The sequence below is a fragment of the Coffea arabica genome, chromosome 3e, assembly GCF_036785885.1.
Source record: "Coffea arabica cultivar ET-39 chromosome 3e, Coffea Arabica ET-39 HiFi, whole genome shotgun sequence".
NCBI classification, from domain to species: Eukaryota; Viridiplantae; Streptophyta; class Magnoliopsida; order Gentianales; family Rubiaceae; genus Coffea; species Coffea arabica.
In genome coordinates this window covers 45,767,956-45,793,770 of record NC_092315.1, presented here as the reverse complement: position 1 = coordinate 45,793,770, position 25,815 = coordinate 45,767,956, and the positions used below count along the sequence as shown (strand labels likewise).

The following is a 25,815-nucleotide window of genomic DNA, read 5'->3' as shown; positions in this document are numbered from 1 at the left end:
TACCGGGCGTTCCTTCTTTCTCAAGCTCCTTCTCAATGCGGTCCTCATTCTTGTCCTTCGGAGCCACTGGTGCTGGTCCTTCAACCTCTTTCCCACTCCTTAGGGTCATTGCACTTACATTCTTGGGATTCACCTCAGGTTGGGATGGAAGTTTTCCCTTTCCCTGGGAGTCCAGCCGGTTGACAATTGAGGCCAATTGACTCATCTGATTTTCCAAGTTTTGCATACGTGCCCTTATCTCTTGATTGTTGGCCTCAGTGTCCTGCTGAAATTTCATAGTGTTAGAGGCTATGGTTTTAACCATGTCTTCTAAGGACATACCTGGGTTAGAGGAGGGTTGATTCTTTGTTTGATATTGTTGCTGGAAGCCCTGTTGTCTATTGGGGTTGAAATTCTGTTGCTTATTTCCCCCATAGCTCAGATTTGGATGATCCCTCCAACCCGGATTGTATGAGTTGGAATAGGGGTCATACTGTCTACGTGGCATGGGCATGTTACCAGCCATGTTTGCTTGCTCAATTCCCTCCTCTTGTAACTGTGGGCACGAGTCAGTGGTATGACCAATGTTTGTACAAATTCCACACACTTTGGCCTGCTGTGCATTTCCTACAGCTATCTGTCGAACAAATGAGGTTAATTCAGATAACTGCTGTTGAATGGAAGATGAGCTTACCTCGTTGACCTTTCTCGTAGGAACATCTTCTCTTGTACCAAACTGCTGGCAGTTTTCTGCCATTCGCTCGATTAGTTCTCAAGCCTCTTGTGTAGTCTTATTTACCAGTGCACCTCCACTTGCTGCATCAATGATATTTCTATCGTTCATCAGTAGCCCCTCGTAGAAGTACTGAATCAGCAGTTGATCACTTATTTGGTGTTGAGGGCATCGGGTGCGCAGCCTGGTGAACCTCTCCCAATATTCATACAAGGATTCCCCATGAAATTGTTTGATGCCACATATTTCCTTTCGCAAACTAGCAGCTCTGGACGCAGGGAAATATTTTTCAAAAAAATTTTTCTGCATCTCTGGCCACGTGGTGATTATGCCTGCAGGTAGACAGTATAACCAGTCCTTTGCCGCATCCTTGAGAGAAAAATGGAAGGCCCTTAACTTAATTTGTTCATCAGTTACTCCCGAAGGCTTCATACTCGAACACACCACATCAAATTCCTGCATGTGTTTGTGGGGTTTCTCACCTGACAGACCATGAAAAGTAGGCAACAAATATATTAGACCAGGTCTTAATTCAAAAGCTGCATTCTCACTAAGGCGAGGGAAAGTTATGCAGAGAGGTTGTTGGGTCAAGTTTGGAGCAGCCAACTCCCGTATTGTTCGTGCATTTGCCATGGTGACTTCCTCCTGGTCTGAATCACTCGAGTGATCACTATGCAGATTTAACGATTCCACCTCCGGGTCCAGTCCTTGAGGTGCACCACTGGGTTGCTCCTCTCTGAGCTGTCTAGTCTCTTTCCTAGTTCGGCGTGCAGTCTTCTCTACTTCAGGGTCAAAAATTAAGTCCCCTGTACGAGAAGAACGAGTCATAAACTAGAAAAATACCAGACAGAAAGAAAGAAAGCAAACAAAAACAAATTAGATTTAAAAAGGAACAAATAAATAACGCCAGTCCCCGGCAACGGCGCCAAAAATTGACAGGTGCCGAACCTGTGCAATAATAAATACCTGCTCAAGCAAAATATAACTTCTGTAGACAGTGATAAGCAGGGTCGAATCCACAGGGACTGGTGATATTTGTTTCTTTTAAAATTCCAATTGGAATAAGGGGGATTTTATCGGAGTTAAACTAAAAACAATTAAATAGTTCACTGGAACAAATAATTAACTAGTACGAATATAAAAAAGGAATTAAATCAAGAATATATAAATTCTAGCCAATGATACAACTACTCAGGCACAGTCCAATTATCCGATCATTGATGCAAGAGAGGTTCACTTAATGTATTAATAGGCTAGTTATAGTCGTTGACGAAGTCTGACGACCAATTTTTCCTTAATTTATTGATAACCAAGGTACGACCGTTGATTACCCCTAATCAGAAAATACTCCTAGGTACGACCATAGGAATTAATTTCCCAATTGCATTAACAACTAGAAAAACCTAGCCCTAATCAATAACACGCTACGAGGGTTATTTAAATTAGATTGCATGCTCCCTTGATGTGTAAACACACCAGTTGCCACTCATATTAATCAATCAAACAATTACGGATTTAATTGACTAAATTGGCACGAGATTAATAAATCACATTGAACATCGGGCCCCTGACATCCAATTAATAAATAAATCCCATGAGAACTCAAGCACACAGCATGCAAATATTAATAAATTGAGAAACACGTGAAAACTAATTAGATCTCACAAATTTCGGGACTGCACCGTCGAGTTGACCCTTGACTAGATTGAATACTTAGCCACGCCGCATAATTAAATCACCACACGAATTAAATGATTGCAACGGCATTGCCTTTTTGCTAGAAAGCAAGGAATAAAAGATGTTTCCCCGTTGGGGAATATTGTCAAACACCTGGCGTGTGTCAGAGGCCAGTCAGAGAGAAAAGAAAGAAAACTAAAAACTGAACTAAAAGCTGAAACTCAAGCCGTCCTTTGCTTCTGTACGTTGTCCCCTTTTAAAGAACCAAAAGAGAGATGACTAAAAGCTATCTAGGTGGTCCCCACACATGTGGACAAAGTCTCCAAATTGTTTCTTGTTCCAAGTCTCTCTACGTTGCTTTCTTTGAGGAGCCCCAAATGACTAAATATCTTTCACTAGCTTTGTGGTCCCCCACCAATTCAAGGGCCCAAGGGTTGAAACCCTTAGAAATCTCCATTTTCTCTATAAAGTCCCTACTTTTTGGTAGTTTTCTGTTTCATTCCTGAAATTAAGTCCAGATACCAAATATAAGTAGATATCACCAATTAACACAATAAATAGCAGGGCTAAAAGGGGAAATTAATAATAAAATTACTTTCAAATACTGCCCTATCATAGTTCCTTTGGCTTAGTTGAGTGAACGAGTTTTAGTTGCTCCGTCCTGTTCTGAAACCCTCTATTTGGCATAAAAGAAAGTATTTTTTTTTCATTCCTTGATTTGGCTGTGTTTCATTGTCATGGCACCTGAAGTTGTTAATTAAAGACCTGTTTTTGTTTTAAGATATTTGGTTGCCAAGTTCAGTAACCATACACATCCACCTATGTGTCAGCATCCGAGTTTCTTTTGCCTTTTCTCTTCAATTTTCCTTTGCAATAACCCTAACAAACTCACATGAATATGGTTTTCCTTTTGATCAATAATTTAAGTGTTTCTGACCTTGTAATTGTCAATCTGTGACCTTTCTCAATATACTTGTATCACTTCTTTTATTCTTTCTTACAGTGGGATGGCTTTGGATTATGCATCTAACAGGTGGTCCAGGAAGTGGAAAAGGCACTCAGTGTGCCAAAATTGTTGAACAATTTGGTTATAGCCACCTTAGTTCCAGTGATCTTCTCAGGAAAGAAATCAAAGCTGGCTCAGAGCATGGGTATATACTCTTGCTTTTCCCTTCATTTATTGGTCTTACAGTTTTATTTCTCAGAATATTGAGCACGAAGTATCAGTTGAACAATGTTTGATTCCGTGGTATTGACTATACAACATTGGCATGATATTATGTAGCAGAAATGGATCTGATGTAGAATTTTTGTGAGATTATGGTTATGGTTGGAATAGTTCTTACTCTCTGCTTCATACTGTCATCATGTCCTTATTGATTCTGCACCACCATGATCCGGAACATGATGAATGAGGGAAAACTCAGTTTTATCTGATATAACGGTTAGGCTTATTCAAAAAGCTATGCAAGAAACTGACAATGACAAATTTCTTCTTGATGGCTTCCCCAGAGATGAAGAGAATGTTAGAACGTTTGAGAAACTTGTATGTATGTTTTTCAACTGAAAGTTTGAGTTTTGAACACAATGCATCCTCCTTCCAACTTAAACTTGTATTCACCTAATCCCAGTGTACTGGGCTTCTGACAAAACCATCACTTTGTCAAAGCCACACTTAAAAGATTGACTTCAAATTCAACTCTTCTTTTCTGTAGACAAAGATTGAACCAGATTTCATACTGTTTCTTGATTGTCCAGAAGTGGAGATGACAAAGCGCCTTCTATCCTGAAACCAGGTTAGGTTTGTGTAAGCCAAGTTGACATGCTCATGGTTTCTGTTTAGTGCTTTTACAAATGTAGGTTTCTTCCTTATTGTGGACAAAGAAAGGATCGCATTTGACTTGCACCCAAAATCTTAGGGAAGAGAAGATGATAACATTGAAACAATAAAGAAACGCTTTCGAGTTTTTCAAGAGTCCACTCTGCCTCCGGTTAATTATTATGCTTCAAAGGGGAAGGTACGGAAGGTAAGCAATATTTCATCTTCATGAGTTTATGAACAAATGACTTGGTTCCAGCAGCAGCAACAACCAAGTTCTCAATTGGCAGGTGGACGCTGCAAGGCCTGTTGAAGATGTTTTTGAATCAGTCAAAACCATTTTCTCCGCAGCAAATGAACAGGTAAAAACTAGATATGGAATTTATTGAAGTGAAATTGGTGATTAAATGACTATGACATTGGAAATATACAATCTTTTACCTGTTACAAGGTTGATTTGGCTTTTTCTTTTCTTTTTCCCCTGAAAACAAAGTAAAGAGAACTCTGCATTGGATTGTACAACTATAGTTTTACTTGCCTTGAAAATTATGAGTTGACTGAACTACTCATGCTCTTAAAAGTTTTTAATGCCACATCTTATCTGTTATCCTACTCAGCTGATGCAGACCATGTTGTGCCTTGCAGGGTGCCTGAAGCTCAGGGAATAAATAGCTTTTACTGGTTTGATACTACATGCATTTGGGTAGTAGTCTCTGATTTACATAGGCATTCTCTCAGATGGAACATTTATCCCTTCCTCTCCCAAAATAAGTACAAAAACAAGATGCTGTTTCTTATTTTTGCGAAAAGAGATTGTTAGCATTGGTTAATTTTGCTTAATTACAGGTTTCATGTATTGTCACTCTTGGATGGTTACTTAATAGTGGATTGGGAGTAAAGGACTGAATGTACAAAACTTGCTGAAATTTTCACAACTGTGGATTGTGGATGCCATATTAAGTTTTTGAAAGTATGTATATTGTGGATGTATGAAGAATCCATGATCTGTTGGTTATGAAATTCTAAGTTCAATATTATGTTTTTCAACTGATACAAGGATCAGAAATTTTGAAGTTAGCTTGGCAGGCCTCTTCATAAAGGCTACTGAACATTTGCAGGTATTGACATGATAAGCAGCATTTCAACAGTAAACCAACAGTTTCTTTTCTTATATATCATGGCATATTTGTGACATACCGTTTTTTACTCTCTATTGAGTTTCAATTTTAGTCCTTGCTCTATTTTAGCGAGTTATGAAGAGAATAACAAATTTTCACGTTCTCTTTTTTACATGACTTCATCCTTCATTCAAAAGGTTTAGAATGTTTTATAGTTTGTAAAGATAGCACTTATTTGTCAAATTTTATTTACTTGCATCATCAACACATTTTTTTAACCACATTTTTAACCACATTTACTTCACCTCAGATCCCTTCCAATCCCTCTTCACATGGTTCTCTGTTTCCCTTTCCCTCCTCATCGGCCCATTTGCTCCCCTCTCCCTCACGGCCGGTGACATCCGGGTCGGCCTTGGCCCGCCCCCACCGGAACCCACGAAGGAAACCGAAATATCTGATGAGGTTAGCAAAAGAAGAGGTAAAAGGTCAGTAAAATCTACAAGGAAACATGACGGGTCAGGAAATGGATCCGGGTCGACCAGGCCGGATTACAGCTGGGAAGCGGTGGAACAAAATGGGTTATCGGTGAATGGAAATGGGTCGGTTGCAAAATTTGAGAAGAGCGGGGGGAAGGTTGTGAATGAGGAGGTGCAGTGGGATGCAGGGGATGATGAGTTGTTGAAGAAGTTGATGGGGAAGCATCCGGTAGGGAAGCCAGGACGTTGGGAGGCGGTAACTGAGGGTTTTAAGGGCAGGCATAGCGTAGAGAGTGTGATAAAGAGATCAAAGGAAATGGGGGAAAAAAAGTGAGTGACGAGGATAGTTATAAGAAGTTTTTGAAGGATAGGAAGCCAATGGATAGGCGAATCGAGGGGGGAAATGAGAGTCATGTTGGAGGATTGCAGAGCGTTGAAGCGAAGGGAGACAGTAGTGGATGGAGTGCTGGGGAGGATTTAGCATTGCTTAATGCTCTAAAAGCCTTTCCTAAGGATGTAGCAATGAGGTGGGAGAAGATTGCAGCTGCAGTGCCGGGGAAAACGAAGCCGGCTTGTATGAAAAGAGTGGCAGAATTGAAGAAGGATTTCAGCAGTTCTAAGGCTGGTTCTAGCGAGGCTTAAATGAGAGAGTGGCAATCGAATTCTGACTGCCTTGAGAAGGTAAAAATTTTGTATTACAGAGTGATACACTTTAAAAATTTTAAGGATAGAGATTGATGAATACTCTTTCAACGCTGGATTTGAGTCCATTCTAGAAACCTGTTACCCATACGTTTAATGGTAGACGAGAGTGTTGATAAGTTATTAATTTTTGGATATTCATTGGAATCTTGTTATTTGTATGAATCAATGTGTTATCAATAAAGTTATATTTTACTGTTCACAAATGATCTTAGTGTCTGTCTTGCAACTTACTTGTTTGAGTTGATAAGAGGTCTTTCTCGACTGTTCATGTGGTCTGTCCAATGATGGGTTCGATGTTCGATGCTGAAGTTGTGATATTCCTCTAGGAAATGATGCTGTGGCCATTTCGTGGGAGCTTTTCAAACTGGCATGCGACATAGTAATTCTGGGGATTTGACCTAGTGTCTTGCTATAAAATGTAAATGCATCATGCAATAAGTTCAGAGCATTATTGTGCAGATTGAAGGATGAAATGAACGAAACAATGGGGCAGGGGAGGGCTCTTATAATACTTCCCACTGAGAGGTTTAGGGTTCAAATTTTGGGCATGACAATTGGAGGTGGGAAGGGTGAAGGGATGGGTAAAAACAAAAGAAAAGAAGAAGAAGAAGAAGAAGAAGGTGAACTATGGGATGGTTTGTATGAGTGCTGATCTTACTCAATTTTAAGTGTGCTAAAACTACTTAATTGAGTCCGTTGCAGAATGCATAAATTGTTGTGAATATACTTAATCTGTGTGGAAACTGTTTATCTACTTTTTAAAAAAAATTTTTTTTCTGTGGATATAATTCCTTGAAGGTACAAGCTAAGTGATAGCATGGATGCACATAATGTGAATCAATGTAACTGGAAGCTAGAAGCACCAATAAATGAAGCAATGACACAAGATGCTGTTAGATATTAGATACTAAGATACAGTCAACATACTCCCTTAAACAGTTACATGCAATATCATAGAAAGCATTTAGATGAAGCTTTAAAATGCTGTTAGATAGTATTTTGAATGGGGCTTTTTTGAAGAATGATTTTGATATGAAACTACATTGAACTGTAACTGGACTCTTTCAGATATCAAGAGACCTTGTAAGCTTAGTCTTAGTTGTGAGTGTCAGTTATAGTGCAAGGAGCCAATAACTAATGCGTCAGATGGAGTTAGTGGATGTCTGTATTCACGAATGATTTTCATATGGAAAATACATTTTATAGAGTAAGATGATAGGCATAACTTTTAGTGACTCTTGTTGAGTTAATTGCCAGTGTTGTGTTGGCGTAAGAACCATTTGTTATTGAGTCAGATAGAGTGCCAATAAGCATCTTTCACTCAACAAATGAATTGGAGAAATTACCAGTAAATACCTTGAGATCACTGGTTTGGATTGTTAAGTTCTTATATACCAAGAAATAGTTTTCAAGATCAGCAAGTTGGTATGAATCTTTAAGTGGCAGTTAAAAAACTTTTACTGAAATAGAGCATGCTGCTGGAGAAAACTTTAGACACAAACACATAAAGGTTTGGATCATGGAGTCACTAGTTAAAAAGCCTCCTTATCTGTTCTCTTGATTAGTGTTATGATTTTGGAGGTGTGAATTTATAGAAATACCAAATGGATTTTCAACTTGATCTCTCCAGAACAGTTCATAAAATTACTGGTTTGGATTGTTAAGTTTTCCTTATATACCGAGAAAATTTTATCAAGATCAGCAAGCTGACACAAAACTTTAAGCGGCCCTGAAGAAACTATAACTGAAATAGGGCGCGCTCTTAGTGAAAACACACTGTATACAAACGTGTATGGGTATTGGTCCATGGAGTTACCATCCAAAATCTGTTCTCTTATCAGGAAAGTTAATCAAGGTTTTGCATTTTGGAGGTGCGAATTTAAAGAAATCCCAAATGAAGGAGAATGAAAGTTAAAAACAATCCCAGATGCATTTGAGAGCTTCAGAATTTAGAATATCTAGGTATGGGTGATACTATTGCCAGGGGGTTACCAATGGAAATCCTTACATCTGGAAAAAATTCGTCATGCCTGGTCGTTTTAACTTGATAATTTAAATCCTGATAATGGGTGTTACTTGTTAAAGTTCCATTAGAATTAAGAGGGCTTCTTTCCTTAAGTTACAAACCATAATTGTTTCAACAGTCCATGATTATTTTCTTCTTTATTTTGGGGCAACACAGAAATTGAACTGGATTTTTTGAAGCACGGATTAGTTTTATTTTTTGAATTAAGTTGCTTCAAATCCCGTTAGTTCTCACTTACAATATTCTATCTGGTGAAAATGAAAATTTATGCATATGAAATATCATAAGCAACAATACTTGGCACCAGGTATAAGCAATGTCACGCTGATACAGAATAACAGAGATTAATTGAGAAAGTGTATTCTTTCCTTCGATAGCTGTCAAAGAGGATAGCAGAAGAGTTGAAGCAAGAATATTCAGGATACGAAGAATGAAGCCATCTTTGTTTATCTTATTATTTCCCATAGGGGTAATTGACACCAAAAGTGGTGCTTAAACCTTAAATGATACTCATTTGCAGTATTGAAGAAAGAATATAACATTTCAAGTTGATTCTATCTACCCTACGGAATAAATTATTGCAGGAAGAAGCTAAATCATGAATAATTCTTGGCTAACATTTACTGGAGGGGTAATTAATAACACACAATTAGCCTGATTTTCTGCAAGAAGAAAAATTCTTGCTTTCTATGAAGTAGATTCTCTCCCTTTAATTCCAAAATATATTTTTTTGGTTAGCCCGATTCATTGCAAACTTGTCTTGCGGCAAATGTTGTAAGACGAAATAACAAGGCTGAAAAGACACAAAAGACAAGCAACCTGCTACTGAATCTGTTTCCTTGTACTTTTGTAGTACAATATAGAAAGGAAGACTTGGTTCCAACATTCATCTCAATTTTGTTGATGCACATTCTACAGTATTAACAAAAAAAAAAAAAAAAAAAGATTGCTCAGATTATGGTACTTGTGCCATATATACTCCTCCAGATTGTAACAACCCACCATTTGTTTTATCTTTTTCTAGTGAAAAACAACAAAAATACATGAATGAAGAAAGGCAGAAATGAACTTCATAGAGGAACAATACTCATCTATTGGAGTGTACCAAAACAGATAAAGTGTTAGATCGAATTCCTCTGAGCATGGACAAACTTACAAAACTCTTTAGCAGGGACCAAACAAATAAATTAGCTTCGCCCCACTATCAATCTTCTTGAGTCTGACTGGACTATGAAAAAGTTTCAAAAGGCGTTCACAGCCCATAATTAGTTTCTCCTTTATTGTGGGGCGACACAGAAAATTGAACTGGAATAGTTTTATTTCTGAATTAACTTGCCAAGTTTCTGGTCAAAGTGAAGATTAAGCATATCAAATATCATAAGCAATATTATTCTTAACCATCCAAAAAATAAAGGCAAGATTACTCTGGCACTAGTTACCAGCAATGTCATTGATGAGAATAATAGAGACCCACTGAGAATGTGTTTCTTTTAGGGTCCGTTTGTTTCGGGTGAAAATGTTTTCCAGGAAAATATTTTCCTAATTTCCCGTGTTTGGTTGCACAAAAGTTACTGAAAACATTTTCCTATGTAAAATATTTTCATTCATCTTATGGAAAACAACTTCCCTTCCAAACTTACTGAAGTTGTTTTCCGAAATGCATGCATCCCGCCTGTAGTATGTTCCAAACTTATTAAAAACATCTTGTAGTATGTTTTTTTTTTTAGTGTAAACAGGAGGACTCGAACCTAAAACCTCTTCCTTACACTCCCTCCCCCGTACCACCCAACCCTCCCCCTAGTATATTCAAAATCAAAAAAAACCTCATCCTGCTCATCCTATGCTAGTAATTAATTATGTATAATAGGAACATTCTTTTCTAGAGAAACTTTCAGCAGTGAGAGTGCAAGATATATGTCACAACAAGCATTGCATGTGATTGATAATTGACACTAAATGACCAGCAATTTGTTTATTGCTTAAGGAGATATTTTTTATTCATATATACATTTCTCCAAGATTTTTTAAAGTTAAACAATGAGATAAATTTTCTTATTTTGCATGGGAAGAAGTATGTAGTTATAATGTGTAGAAAGTAAAGATAGAGATAAAAGTGAAAATATTTCAAAAGTTAAACAAACACCAGAAAAATGAAGTAAGAAAATATTTTCAATAAGCTAACCAAACACCTGAAAATGATGAAAGGGAAATGATTTTCATGGAAAATTACTTCCACGGAAAATATTTTCCCAAGGAAAACATTTTACTTCCAACCAAACAGACCATTAGTTGAAAGCCTTTGAAGATGATATAGCTAAGACTTGACGTAAGAATAAAAAGGACAAGAAGAATAAAGCCATGTTTGTTTATCTCTTTCTTACTCTTAAGGGCTGATTTATTCCTAAAGTGGTGCTTCAGCTCTAACTATGATACTAATTTTCGAAAGTGAAGAAAGAATAAATCATTTCAACTTTCTTTCTACAAATTCCCAACCAAAGGGGAGCAAGGAATGTAGAAAAAAAGCATTACTTCCAATTCAATCAACCTGAACGCTGGCCAAGGTCTTCCTTCCTATATAGTAAATCCTTCTCTGGCTCCAAAAGTTTACGAAGTTAAAACCATTCTTCTACTCAGAACCATATAAAAAGAAGCTAAAACCCTGCCTCCTCCTTCTTCTTCTTGAAAAAAAAAAAAAACTATAAAATGACAGAAGCTGTTGTCTCTTTTGTTACAAATCGTCTCGAAACCTTGCTCCTAGAGGAGGGAAGCCTATTGGGAGGGCTTAAACAAGAGGTCGAATTATTCATAGATGAGTTGTGGAATCAGAAAGCTTTCGTCAAAGCGGCTGAAGCAAAAGAAGATGATGATCCCAGGTATAGGTGGCAAACCAATCCACTTAACTAAATTTACTCATACCCGTCCATGAATAGATGGGTATGGGTATCTTAAATTTTTTTTATATGGATATAAATGGGTTACCCAAAACATAGGTATTATTGGGGAACCCATCAAATCTAATTTAACTCATTTAGAATTCTCTTCCCCCACCCATTTTTTTTTTCAGATTTTTCATTTTGTCATGATGTTAACTACTTTTGTTTCATGATTATTATTATTTGTTGGTTTATCTTATTATTTATTTTCTCTTAGTTTGTTAACTTACTCATTTTTCAATATTACCAATTTATGATAAGTTTTACCCTTTTTTCTTATCTTTATAAAATGAAATTTTAAATTTATATATGAAAAAAATGTTAGGGGTTCAAATTTTTTGGATTAAGTTTTTATATTAATTTTTATAGTACTTAGTTCAAATTTTTATATTCTTATTATTCAATTATTAAATAATATGTAATTTTACGACATAGAGTATCAATGGAAAAAAATTGGTAATAAGACTTATTGAGCATGATAAGTAAATATTTAAAACTAATGATGGGTACAAAGAGCGGTATAAATTGATAACTCAGTTTGCAAAAAAGAATTTAAATGAGTTTACAAAAAGTTAAAATAAATGGGTTATAAATGGGTAATTGGGTTATCCAATTCATTTTTTGACTTACTCATTTATACCCATCTAATTAAATGGGTATAAATGGATTGACTCACTTATACCCATTACCCATTTTATCTAACCCAAATCCGTCCAAGTCACCCATTTTGACACCTCTGATCCCAGGCTCCAAGAATGGACCAAGCAATTGCGCGAAATTGCTTATGACATTGAAGATCTTCTCGATGAATTTGTACTTCGCTTTGCTGGCTACCGACATCATGGATTCTGTGACTCTCCTCAGAGAATTCTCAAAAACATTAAGAGCTTGCGAGCTCGTCATCAGGTTGCCACTGAAATTCAAAGCATAAAGTCCAGATTCATAAATATGTCAGAATCACATCCGAGAAACCAAGTTAAATTTGGCATCGATGACCGTGTCACTGGATCTTCAACCATAAGCAACTCATGGCACTATAGCAGGGATGATGCACTTCTAATGGAGGAAGCAAAATTGGTTGGCATTGACCAGCCCAAACAACATCTGATTTCTAAGCTTCTCGAGGCGGACGATCACCAACTCAAAGTTATTTCAGTGGTCGGTATGGCTGGACTAGGGAAAACTACCCTAGTCAAAAAGGTCCATGAAGATCCAGATGTTAGAAAGAATTTCCCAGTTCGTGCCTGGGTAACCGTCTCTCAAACATGCGATTTTCCAAAGCTCCTAAGAGACTTGATTTTGCAGTTGCACGAGGAATTGCAAAAATCAGTCCCACAATTCATCGAATCTATATCTACCATTGAGTTGAAAGAATTTGTCAAAGATTTTCTACAAGCAGCTGGAAGGTATGCAATTGTGTTCGATGATGTGTGGGACGTGAAATTTTGGAATGAAATCAAATCTGCACTGCCTGAGGGTAACTATGGCAATCGTGTCATGCTAACAACACGAAAAGCCGATGTTGCCTCTGCATCTTGCACAGAATCTCAGGATTATGTCTACAAAATGGAGCCACTATCAATTGAAGATTCGTGGACCCTATTTTGTAACAAGATCTTTAAAGGAAAGCATTGCCCCGCCCACCTGATGGATGTTGCAAAAGCTGTATTGGATAAATGTGAGGGTTTGCCTTTGGCGATTGTTGCTATCAGTGGGCTCTTGGCTTCGAAGGACGTGAGAAGAATAGATGAATGGGAGATCGTTCAACACAGTCTTGGGGGTGAATTAGAAGGAACAGGTAAGCTAGAGAGAGTTAAAAGGATACTTTCTCTGAGTTACAATGATCTGCCTTCGCATCTCAGACCCTGTCTGTTGTATTTAAGCATTTATCCGGAGGATTATCTAATAACATGCAGAAAACTGATTCAATTATGGATTGCTGAAAGATTTATAGAAAGGAGAGGAGGCATGTGTATTGAAGATGTAGCCTGGGGCTATCTCGGTGAACTCATCAGGAGAAGCCTAATTCAAGTAACTGAAGTGTTTTATGAAGGATCACCCTACACTTGTCGAATCCATGACCTATTGAGAGAAGTTATTCTCATCAAGTCAAGGAAACAAAACATGGTCACGGTTACTACTGGACAACCAATGATATGGCCATTTAAGAAGGTACGCCGTCTAGCAATCCATAGTAGAAGTAACAGTAGCAACATCCAACATCACCAACAAAGACAATTTTATTCCTTTGAACACCTTCGATCATTCATCACAGTCAGATCCACCAACCCATTACCATTCAAAACTTTCTTATCTGAAGTTCTAAGGAGCAGCAAGTTCCTAAAGGTTTTGGATTTGACTGATAAAGAGATAGAGGAAATACCAAATGAGATTTTCAACTTGTTGCATCTCACGTATCTGAGCCTATGTGGTACAAAAGTGGCAAGAGTCCCGAGCATGGTTCAAAGTCGTGGTCACGGTCGCGGTCGCGGCTTGGAACGTTCCACATCGGTCTCGGCATATCGGTCACGGTCTCGGTGAGACGCAAATTTTAAAGAATTTAATATTCTAAAAATTGTTAATAATATAAAAAAAGTATGCTAAACAAAAATAATAAAAAATAGCCAAAGAAATGGCCGAATCAATCCTTCGCGGTGTAACTCGGCCGATTTCTCGTCTTGACTCGGGATAACTCGGAGTGACTCGGTGTGACTCGGCCGAGTCAATCCGTCGCGGTGACGTCTCGGCCGATTTCTCGGCGAGATGAGTATCTCGGTCTCGATTCGTCGCGGTCTCGTCTCGGACTAGGCCGAGACGGTGACGACTCGGCCGAGTCGTCTCGGTCTCGGCCGAGTCTTCGAACCATGGTCCCGAGAGCTATTGGAAAGCTTCAACATTTGGAATACCTGAATTTGGGGGACACTGGAGTTAGGGAATTACCCGTGGAAATCCTAAAGCTGCTAAAGCTTCGGCATCTTGTAGTAGTCGCAGCAGTTGATCCTTTAGATGATGATTGTGGATATTATGGGTTTAAAGGTCCGTCAAAATTGGGAGGGCTTCTCGCTCTACAAACATTAAACACAATAGATGCAAGCAGCGGGTCTGTAATAGTTAAAGAGATAGGAAAATTGACCCAATTAAGAGAGTTATCTATTACACAGCTGATAAGAGAAGATGGAAAGGAGCTCTGCTCCTCCCTTGTCAACCTCACCAGTCTTCAAGAATTAAGAGTTGATTCAGTTGGAAAAGGTGATGATTATGGGATAATTGATCTCAATCATCATCAACATTCTCTTTCTTCTTCTTCTTCTTCTTTGCTTCTTCAATCTCTTCGTGTGCTACTTATGTGTGGCCGCTTAGAAACGATGCCAGTATGGATAACTCATCTTCAAAACTTGGTAAGAATAGATATGACCTGGAGTGGGTTAAGGGCTGAGGAGGATCCGCTTGAATCTCTCCAACATTTGCCCAATTTGGATGCAATTAGTTTCTGCGGATCTTACCTGGGAGAAAGGTTGTGTTTCAAGGCTGGCGGGTTCCTAAAGCTGAAACGGTTGTGGTTAAGGAGAATGGAAGGGTTGAAATGGATGAAAGTGGAGGAGGGTGCATGCCCAAATCTCCAAAGACTAATTCTAGATCGACTTCCATTACTAGAGGACTTACCTTTGGGTATTCAGCACTTGAGCCATCTTCAAAAGCTGTATTTGTTTGAGATGAGTTCTCGAATAAAGGAAAAGGTCGAGAATCAGGAGGAAGAAAGTGAAGATTACAGAAGAATGACACACATTCCTGAAATTATCATTGGTTTCTATGCCCATGATGGGGAATGGAGAATCCGCCGGCTATGGGGGTAGAAGAAGAAGAAAACTATCCTTGCCTAGCACTAGCAGCATCCCGTGGCTTTCCTTTCTCTTTGTTTGCTTTCCCTCCCTGTTGTTAACGATCCTGCACTCTCTTCTTCTTCTGCTTTTCTGAGAAGTGAATTTTCTGATGTTTTCTATCTTCTCCACTGCGTGTAGTATGGTGCATTGCATCATCATCTCGTTCATATGCTGCATTTTGTTAATGTATTTTTTTAACTGTTTTTCTTTAATTTTAACTTCAGCAAATGAAGCATTCTTACCTACCTCCCCAAATAAGCACTTGTGAGATCATGAGCTCAATGATAACTATTTAATGTCTTTCAACAATAACTGCCAGATACTTGATTTCTAGTTGTACGAGGTAGATTAGTAGTATTTTTTTTTGTATTGTTGTGTTTTGGAAGGGGGGGGGGCAGTCAACTTAGGAACACTGGAAGGCCAAACTTAAGCTCTTTCCAGTACAGTATGGCAGCAATTTCATTGTATATATACAGCATAATAGAGACAGAAATTTAGGCTTAATGAAAACATGTAAAATGAAGTTGACGGGTTCCATTTGTGAAGTGTTTCATAAGCAGCCTTTTGGTTGAACAAAGCCTGAAGCAGTTCCAGCAACATTGGAGCATGATACCTGAGCTGGTTGATTCATATATCTGAGGTTGACATCTTGCAATCTTATGCCACTGCAGGGGGAGTCCTTGCTGCAACCAATTGCTATAGCTACTTGTATACCTGGCAATTGGGCGGGTTGGCCGGTTGATATTGGGTTTTTACTTAAATGGGTAATACTCAACTCGCCCAAGTTTAGATTGAGTCAATTTTAAATTGGGTCATATTAGGTCATCTCAAACCCATGACCCAAATATGATCCAATATATTAATTAATAGATTTTGACACATAAATTCTCTTAAATACATTTTTACATACAAAAAAAAATTTTCACACACTAAAACATCTTCACAAATACAAACACACACTCACTTCTTAAACTCTTTAGAATTACATTATTTTTACACACTAATATACTTTCACAAATACACACACAAACTTTTGTTTAAACTATTTGGATGAACTCATTATTTTTTATACAAGTAAGGATTTTCAAACGGGACAGTGGATATAGCTTTGATCCAAACTAAGAGATCGAAGCACCAATTTTGGTCCAAGTCAGATATAGCATGAAAAAATGGTATGTCAATATACGATTTTCCAAGTCTTGTTACTTGATTTAGCATTAGCTGTACCAAACATATTTCTAGTCTCAGAAAAAATCCAATCATGCCTTAATTAAATTGAAATTTTGATGAGAGAGATACAATTCTCAACCAATTAGTTCAAATATCACTATCTATAGTAGAGCCAAAGACCATACCAGGTCTGCTTTATCCTAAAATATATTCAAGTACCTTTTTTTCTTGCACTAAAGTCATGGAATAAGAATACGATGTTGGAGACCTTCGGGGATAATGCCATTCTGCTTCATGTGTATGCATACAGACCATCCTCCAATGCACAAAATGCTAGATTGCAGCTAACAAGGCTATACAATACAGCTTACGCTGGCACAAAAAGGATTATCACCAGCAGCTTCTCTTATCCAAGATGTATCTTGATTGTTTCTTTAGCCGAGATTGTATCAACCCAAGAAATTTAATTTCTTTATTTGTTTTTAAAATTTAAGTTGGGTAATGGGTGCTCAACACAAATACCCAAACTACCCAAAATATATCTGAATTTTTATTATCCAACCCAAAATTGACCCAACACTCAAATTACCCAACCCAACCTCTCAAATTAGTGGGTGGGTTGTTGGGTTTTGGGCATAATTGCCAGGTGTAGCTACTTGCGATGATGATATTCCATGAATTTGCTGATAAGTCACACCACTAATCTTTACACCAGAACCCTGAAAATGGAATTCCAAATATTGAGAAAGGCAAGCCAAGAAAACAAGTTTGGAGGATGCAGGTAGGATTTGAGACAGTGAAATACATTCATCTAAACTCGTTTTGTCTTGTAACACCTACCTGATTGGGACAACTATTTTTGCTTGGACAATAACTTTGGTCGATGATAATAGGGTATCTCACATTCAGCATTACTGCATTTTGGAAAAGGATCCTCTTAGCAAATCCATTGCCTTGCCCAAGTCTTTATCCTCAAATCCATTTTGTGTATTTCTGAAAGTAACAGTTTTAACAGTTACATTTTGTACTCCAGGTTCTTGCATATCCCATCCTAGACTCCCAATGCTGCACCTGATTAATTTCAGAATGCACATCCGCTGGTTTTCATTTTAAAAACCATAATTCTTTGATGCTAAGCATAAATTAATTATTTTACCTTATTCCATGGCCAGGGCCACAAGAAACATTCTCAATCCACAAATTGGAGGTGCCGGGGCCAATTGAAATGCAATCGTCCCCTGTAGCTATGTTAGAGCCCAATATGGTAACACCTGAGGACCCTGATATATGAATGCCATCAGTGTTTGGACTAGTGGCTGAGGCTGAGATCTTCATTCCTTCTAGCTTAACATTTTGACAGCCGTAAAGCATAACATGGAACATTTGGCTGTTCAGTGACGTTAATTTGCTGATGACAATGTTATTTGAATTGTAGAATGCCAATGTCTGCAGCACATATTACCACATTAATACAAGACCCAGAAAAAAGGAATAGACAAGAAAAAATATGTCAAGAAATGAATGGTTGGAATCATGCATAATTATTCAGCCCATGTGATATATAATGTTTGTGTTTGGGAAGTAATCATAGTACTAATTTTTTATGAGTACAGCATTAGGTTTGTTTATTGTGCATACCGTTGCACCACCGGGACAGTTACTCTTGGAGGCTTTGCAGTTCCAAAGACTACTGCCTTGTCCATCTAAAGTTCCGCGAGAAATTGTCACTCCATTGAAGCTTTCAAACTTGAGCCAGTTGCCAGCATAGCCAATAGTACGATAATTCGAGGGAGCTACAAGAGTACCATCTATACGTATTTTAATCGCATTATTGTTGCATTTATTTCCCTAGAATGATGCAGCCCCAAGCAAGTATCTGTTGGAAAAATGAAAAAATCCATTGTAGAGTGAATGAGAAAATCGTTCTCATAATGGCACTCTTGATAGAATCCAAGGATAATTATCTATCATTCATGTACCTGAGGATTCATGTACCTAGGATTCATGTACTTAGGAATTAAGTATTTATGTGCATAATTGTTAATACATGAATTTGAAGTTTTCTTATCGAGAATACATGTACGTACATGAATATGGTACTTTGATAAATGTGAAGATAATTAAATATTTGTTTCCAATTTCTACAATCACCCTTGGCCAGCATCTATAAATAACTCTCTTTTTATTTTGTTTTGAAATAGAGCTCTCTCTCCAATTTTTCTTTTCCTTTTGCATCTTCATCTTTTATAGTGTTCAATATTGCTCTAGTCCGAGTTCGCTATGGTGAAGAAGTTTGGTGCTAACATATTCACCGTTAATCCATTGTATTTTGGGAAACAGACGCCTACTTAACCTCCGTTGTATTTTGGGAGACAGACGCCTACTTAACCTCGAGCACTCTACCTGTAAGGGGCGAATCTGTTTTAAGGAAATTGTGCTCACAAGCCTTAGATTGTTATTTTCAATCTCCACCCATTTCTTTCTTTTCAGTTTATATTTATTCTTTCCTATATTGTACCAGCCTAATTTTAATAACAGTATTAAAACAGATTCTATTCTCAATGGCTGACAATACAAGAAGAGAAACCAACAATTCTACTTCTGATGCCTCTGCCTCTGGTACTATTGTGAAACAACCTGAAGGAATGATTACTCCTATGGTTTCTACCAATCATAGTGAGAAACCTGAGAAGTTCCATGGCTTGAACTTCAAGACATGGCAACAAAAGATGTTGTTCTATTTGACAACATTGAATCTCTCGAGATTCTTAAGTGAGGATGCTCCAAAACTGCTTGAGGGCTTAATTGATGCACAAGCTGTCAGTGCTATTGATGCTTGGAAGCACTCCGATTTCCTTTGTTGAAATTATATCATGAACTGCTTGCATGACTCGTTGTATAACGTGTACCAAGTACACAAGACGGTGAAGGCATTGTGGGAATCCTTGGATCGGAAATATAAAACCGAAGATGCCGGGGCAAAGAAATTTGTCGTCGAAAAATTTCTAGACTATAAAATGGTGGATTCCAAGACTCTTATCAATCAGGTGCAAGAAATTCAGATTATCTTGCATGAGATTCTAGCTGAATGCATGATTTTGAGTGAAACCTTTCAAGTAGCTGCTGTTATTGAAAAGCTACCTCCTGGGTGGAAGGATTTCAAGAACTATCTCAAGCACAAGCGCAAAGAGATGAGTATAAAGGACCTTATTGTTAGACTTCGAATTGAAGAAGACAACAGGGGTTCCGATTGCAAGGCATTAAATTCTTTTGATGCTAAAACAAATATTGTGGAGTATAAGCAAGAGCAAAACTCCAAAGGCAAAAAGCCAAATAGAAATCTTGGGGCAAAAGGGAAAATCTCTAAGCAGAAATTCCAAGGGAAGTGCTTCAACTGTGACAAAAAAGGTCACAAGTCCACTGAATGTAAGCTTCCAAAGAAGAAGAAGCATGAAGCAAACTTGTTTGATAGAATTGAGGGAGACATGGAAAACATGAACCTGACTGCTGTGGTTTCTGAAGTGAATATGATGGGGTCAAATCCGAAAGAATGGTGGATTGACATTGGAGCTACAAGACATGTTTGCACAAACAAAGACCTGTTCACTACCTTCGAAAAAATTGAAGGTGAAAAAATGTTCATGGGGAACTCTGCCTCATCTGCTATTGAAGGTCAAGGTAAGGTGCTGCTAAAGATGACTTCTGGCAAAACATTGACTTTGAACGATGTTCTGTATGTGCCAGAAATCCGCAAGAACCTTGTTTCTGGATCATTGCTGAACAAGCATGACTTTCGCATGGTTTTTGAATTGGATAAAGTTATATTATCCAAATCTGGAATGTATGTAGGGAAATGATATACAACCGATGGGTTGTTCAAATTGAATGTAATGACTATTGTGAATAATAAGAATAAGTCCTCTGCTTATTTGCTTGAGTCTTCCAATTTATGGCATGGTAGACTAGGTCATGTTAATTATGATACTTTGCATAGACTAATTAACTTGGATCATATTCCTTCCTTTCAAATCAATTCAAACCATAAATGCTAGATTTGCGTAGAAGCAAAATTAATAAGGTCATCTTTTCAAACAAATGAAAAAAACACCGAACCTCTTGAATTGATTCACACAGATGTCTGTGATTTGAAATTTGTTCAAACAAGAGGTGGTAATAAATATTTTATCACTTTCATTGATGATTGCACAAAATACTGTTATGTGTTTTTGCTCAAAAGTAAAGATGAAGCCTTGGAAAAATTCATTCTCTACAAGAATGAAGTTGAAAATCAACTTAACCGGAGAATTAAAAGGTTAAGAAGTGATAGAGGTGGTGAATATGGAACACCTATGGTGATTATTGTGCAAAATATGGAATTGTTCATGAAGTAACTACACTTTACTCACCACAATCAAATAGTGTTGCTGAACGGAAAAATCGCACATTAAAGGAAATGATGAATGCGATGTTACTAAATTCAGGATTACCTCAAAATATGTGGGGTGAAGCTATTTTGTCAAGCAATTACCTTTTCAATAGGGTACCCCGGAAAAAACAAGATAAAACTCCTTATGAGTTATCGAAAGGTAGGAGACCATCCTATAAATACTTGAAAGTGTGGGGGTGTCTTGCAAAAGTGGCTATTCCAACACCAAAGAGAATAAAGATAGGTCCTAGAACTGTGGACTGTATCTTTATAGGCTATGCACATAATAGTGCTACTTATCAGTTTCTTGTGTATAATTCAGAAATTTCGGATATATACAAAAATATGATAATGGAATCAAGGAATGCTTCATTCTTTGAAGATGTGTTTCCTTGTAAATCAAATGGTGCATCAAGTTCATCAAAACGAACACATGAAATCATGAATCAAGAAAATCATGATCATAATTGATTCAACAAGATGAACCGAGACGTAGCAAAAGGGCTAGAGTGAAAAAATCATTTGGAGATTATTTTACAACTTTTCTATTAGAAAAAGAACCACAAACCTATACAGAAGCTGTAAGTTCTTCTGAAGGATTTTTGTGGAAAGAAGCAATAAAAAGTGAGGTTGATTCTATTTTACAGAATCACACATGGGAGTTAGTGGATCTTCCTCCTGGTTGTAAACCTTTAGGATCCAAATGGATCTTTAAAAGGAAAATGAAACCTGATGGCTCTATTGATAAGTACAAAGCCAGACTTGTAATCAAAGGATACAAGCAACAAGAAGGTTTGGATTATTTTGATACTTATTCTCCTGTTACGAGAATAAATTCTATCAGAATGATTCTTGCTACCGCTGCATTGAGAAATCTAGAGATACATCAAATGGATGTAAAGACGGCTTTCTTAAATGGTGATTTAGATGAAGAAATCTACATGGAGCAACCTGAGGGTTTCATAATTCCGAGAAAAGAAAATAAAGTTTGTATATTGGTAAAATCATTGTATGGACTAAAACAAGTGCCAAAGAAATGGCATGAAAAGTTCGACAATGCAATAATAACTAATGGATACAAAATAAATGAGTGTGACAAATGTGTCTACACTAAAGAAACAGAACATGGCTATGTCATCTTATGTCTTTATGTAGATGACATACTTATTGTTGGTAGTAATGGCAAAATGGTCAAGTCTACCAAAGACATGTTAAATTCAAAATTTAACATGAAAGATATGGGGCTTGCTGATGTAATTTTAGGAGTTAAAATTACAAGAATATCAAACGGCTTGGTCTTGAGCCAAACTCATTATGTGGACAAGATTCTAGAAAAATTCAATAAGAATGATTCTGGAATTGCAAGAACTCCATTAGACAATAGTTTCCATCTATATAAGAATAGAGGAGAGAGTATTTCTCAAGTAGAATACTCACGAATCATTGGAAAATGTATTTAATGAGTTGCACTAGACCTGACATTGCATATGCAGTGAGCAAATTGAGCAGATTTACAAGCAATCCGAGTGCTGACCATTTTTCAAGGGTACTTAAATGCCTACGGTACACTCGGAACTATGGACTGCATTACACTAGATACCCTGCTGTTCTAGAAGGGTACGCTGATGCAAATTGGATATCTGATATAAAAGATTCAAAATCTACAAGTGGATATGTGTTCACACTTGCCGGTGGGGCAGTATCCTGGAAGTCTTCTAAACAAACTATTGTAGCTAGGTCTACAATGGAATCTGAATTCATTGCCTTGGATAAATATGGAGAAGAAGCTGAACGGCTACACCATTTCCTTGAGGACATTCCAAAATGGGACAAACCTGTGCCACCAATATGTATTCATTGTGATAGTCAATCAGCAATTGGAAGAGCACAAAATCACATATATAATGGTAAGTCTAAACATATACGTCGTAGGCACAATACCATTAAACAACTACTTTCAACAGGAGTTATCTCTATTGATTATGTGAAATCAAAGGATAACATAGCGGATCCGCTAACCAAAGGATTGAATAGAGAGTTGGTTGCAAAAATGGCAAAGGGAATGGGACTAAAGCCCATGGAAGGCTAAGTGTTATAAAGGAAATCCAACCTAACTGACTGGAGATCCCAATATCTAGGTGCAAAGGGACAACCTAATTATAAGGACTTAGCATAGTCATTGTGGGGGGGATATCCCTAGACCCATTCCATAATGAAACAATGACGCAAGGAGAATTAGAATAGCACAATGGTGTGCTTTAATGATTCTTAAGTGAAGTAATTAATTACTAGAGACTTAAGTAAATCACCTATGTGAGAGTGAAGTGGGGTCGCTTCAAAAGAGAATTGTTTAGGGCTCAATTCTAAAAACTCTTACTGAACCAGATTGATGTTCATGGCCAAAACGAACATAACTATGAGAATTGAACAAATGGAGCATGATTCCTGTGTGAAATATATGGTTCATTTACACTGAAAAGTGGGACAGTTCAAAGACATCATGTCTACTGGATTGCTAGTAAAGTAAGTGTATTTCACGAGAGAAGGTTCAAAGGGTAACACCAACCTATCTTATGCAGGTTTTAGTTGTGGAACACTATTGTAGAGTCAAATTCAAAACAATTTTTTCATTCATGTGGGGGATTGTTGGAGAAATGGAAAAATCCATTGTAGAGTGAATGAGAAAATCGTTTTCATAATGGCACTCTTGATAGAATCCAAGGATAATTATCTATCATTCATGTACCTGAAGATTCATGTACCTAGGATTCATGTACTTAGGAATTAAGTATTTATGTATGTAATTGTTAATACATGAATATGAAGTTTTCTTATCGAGAATACATGTATGTACATGAATGTTGTACTTTGATAAATGTGAAGATAATTAAATATTTGTTTCCAATTTCTACAATCACCCTTGGCCAACATCTATAAATAACTCTCTTTTTATTTTGTTTTGAAATAGAGCTCTCTCTCCAATTTTTTTTTCCTTTTGCATCTTCATCTTTTATAGTATTCCATATTGCTCTAGTTCGAGTTCGCTGTGGTGAAGAAGTTTGGTACTAACATATTCACCATTAATCCGTTGTATCCTGGGAGACAGACGCCTACTTAGCCTCGAGCACTCTACCTATAGGGGGGGAATCTGTTTTAAGGAAATTGTGCTCACAAGTCTCGGATTGTTATTTTCTTTCTTTTCAGTTTATATTTATTCTTTCCTATATTGTACCAGCCTAATTTTAATTACAGTATCTTCCCCGCGGTACATAAATTGTTGCAGACTTTACTGAAGCACAAGCTGCTGCCCATGCACTGAGAAAGGCCTTTGTCGAATCGGTCTTTCCATCACGTTTGGCTCCAAACTTTTGCACATTATTTGTGATCGTGGAGGCTGATGATAAGAAGAAGAACAAAAAGGACAATGCGAGTGAAAAGAGTTTTCCTGGATAAGCCATTTCCCTAGCTCTTTGCTATGAGAGAAGCTATGAGAACTAGGGATGGTGCTGGTACTGATCTAGCTTTGAAGAACCCTTTTATAGACAGGTATCCAACACTGCATGTAGGTATGCAACCTCAGCCCAATCATCTTTACTCATTAGCACATTTTTTTTTGGACGCTTCATTTGCTTTTCAACTGTAATTGTTCCACTTTTGATGAATGCTCATATGATTAATTAAGACAATGACTAAGTTGTAAAGGGGGCTTGTACTTTATAAGTCATGCATCTTATAATCTTGACATAACATGCATTTTATGAGTACAATTCATTCTGATACCTCGAGATGCGTTAATTGTGAGGGATAAGTGCAGTTGACCTTGATTAGAAAAAAGCAAGAGAGAATGTGAAGAAGACTTTTGTGTTTAGTGCTACTGCCAATAAGCAAGATCACAAGCTGCCTTCACTAAATTTTGGTTCATGCTCTCAGATAAGAAATTAATGGTCAAATGAGAGAATACAAGAAGTACATGTTGGATCCTTAATCCAACATTGGACTTATATGTGAATAATTATGTATTGCAAACTGTCAATTAAGGTTAAATCCAATTAAAGTGATCAAATATAGTTTGGGTTTAATGTATCTAATAGGATGTGGGCCTTTAATGTGTAGAGACTTAAGGGCTCCTATTTCTATGATGGGCTGAAATAGGGCTCCAAAAGGTAACAAAATGTTACCTATAAATAGGGTTATGGTCCCCAAGTCACAGGTATCGTTTTAGTTGTCGTATATCCTAATACCACAAAATAGCTCTTTCCTGATATCCCATCATCAGGAAAGATATCAGAGAGAAACTAAAGGCCTCTCTCAAAGGATCGGTGAATACCTGTTGACCTGGAAGGCCACCTCAAATCTCTAGGGATTCAAGTATCAAGTTTATCAATATGGATTCAGGTACGCTTCCGCTATTTTACAGTTAATTTATTTCTTAATAATCGTCATACAAATCTTGGGTTTAGAGGTGATGTTTTTCACCAGTGGTTAAATTTAGATAACCACCGTAACAAGTGGTATCAGAGCTCATATGGTTGATTATTAGGAAATAATTTTGTTTTGGTAATTTATGGTTTTATTACTATTGGTTCTGTTTTCATGGCTACTGGCTGCGGATCTGATGCTATTAAATACATGACTGTTGTGTGTTTAAATTTTCGATCGCCGGTCACTGTTTTAGTTATATATATGACATGATTTTGGTTGCTTCCGCCACACTACATGAATTCAGAATTATGGTAAATTATGTTTCTGTTTGTACGGCGCCACTCTGACTCATATGCAATAAAAAAAAAATGAATTCGTGGGCTCCGCTTCCATGGTTGACAAGTCTTTATGTGGCTTTTATGTTCATGGGTGCTTACGTAAGTTGTATAT

At 37.3% G+C, this 25,815-nt stretch overlaps 1 protein-coding gene, 1 long non-coding RNA gene, 1 other non-coding gene and 2 pseudogenes across 3 annotated transcripts; 4 read left to right on the top strand and 1 right to left on the bottom strand.

The window, feature by feature from the left end:
- Positions 1-866: 866 nt before the first annotated feature.
- LOC113738339 (small nucleolar RNA R71) lies at positions 867-973 on the top strand. The gene has a single exon (XR_003460124.1). It is a non-coding gene; the product is annotated as a small nucleolar RNA R71 (small nucleolar RNA).
- Positions 974-3,770: 2,797 nt separating this feature from the next.
- Positions 3,771-4,418, top strand: LOC113737709 (uncharacterized). The gene is made up of 3 exons (XR_011842321.1): positions 3,771-3,935; positions 4,105-4,185; positions 4,309-4,418. It is a non-coding gene; the product is annotated as an uncharacterized lncRNA (long non-coding RNA).
- Positions 4,419-4,452: 34 nt separating this feature from the next.
- Positions 4,453-6,710, top strand: LOC113737708 (transcription factor MAMYB-like; annotated as a pseudogene).
- A 4,526-nt stretch (positions 6,711-11,236) lies between these two features.
- Positions 11,237-13,792, top strand: LOC113737706 (disease resistance protein RPM1-like). The gene is made up of 3 exons (XM_027264891.2): positions 11,237-11,406; positions 12,213-13,638; positions 13,742-13,792. Exons 1-3 carry the CDS (start codon positions 11,237-11,239, stop codon positions 13,790-13,792), a joined length of 1,647 nt encoding a protein of 548 aa, XP_027120692.2.
- A 2,105-nt stretch (positions 13,793-15,897) lies between these two features.
- Positions 15,898-24,401, bottom strand: LOC113738126 (polygalacturonase-like; annotated as a pseudogene).
- Positions 24,402-25,815: the final 1,414 nt, after the last annotated feature.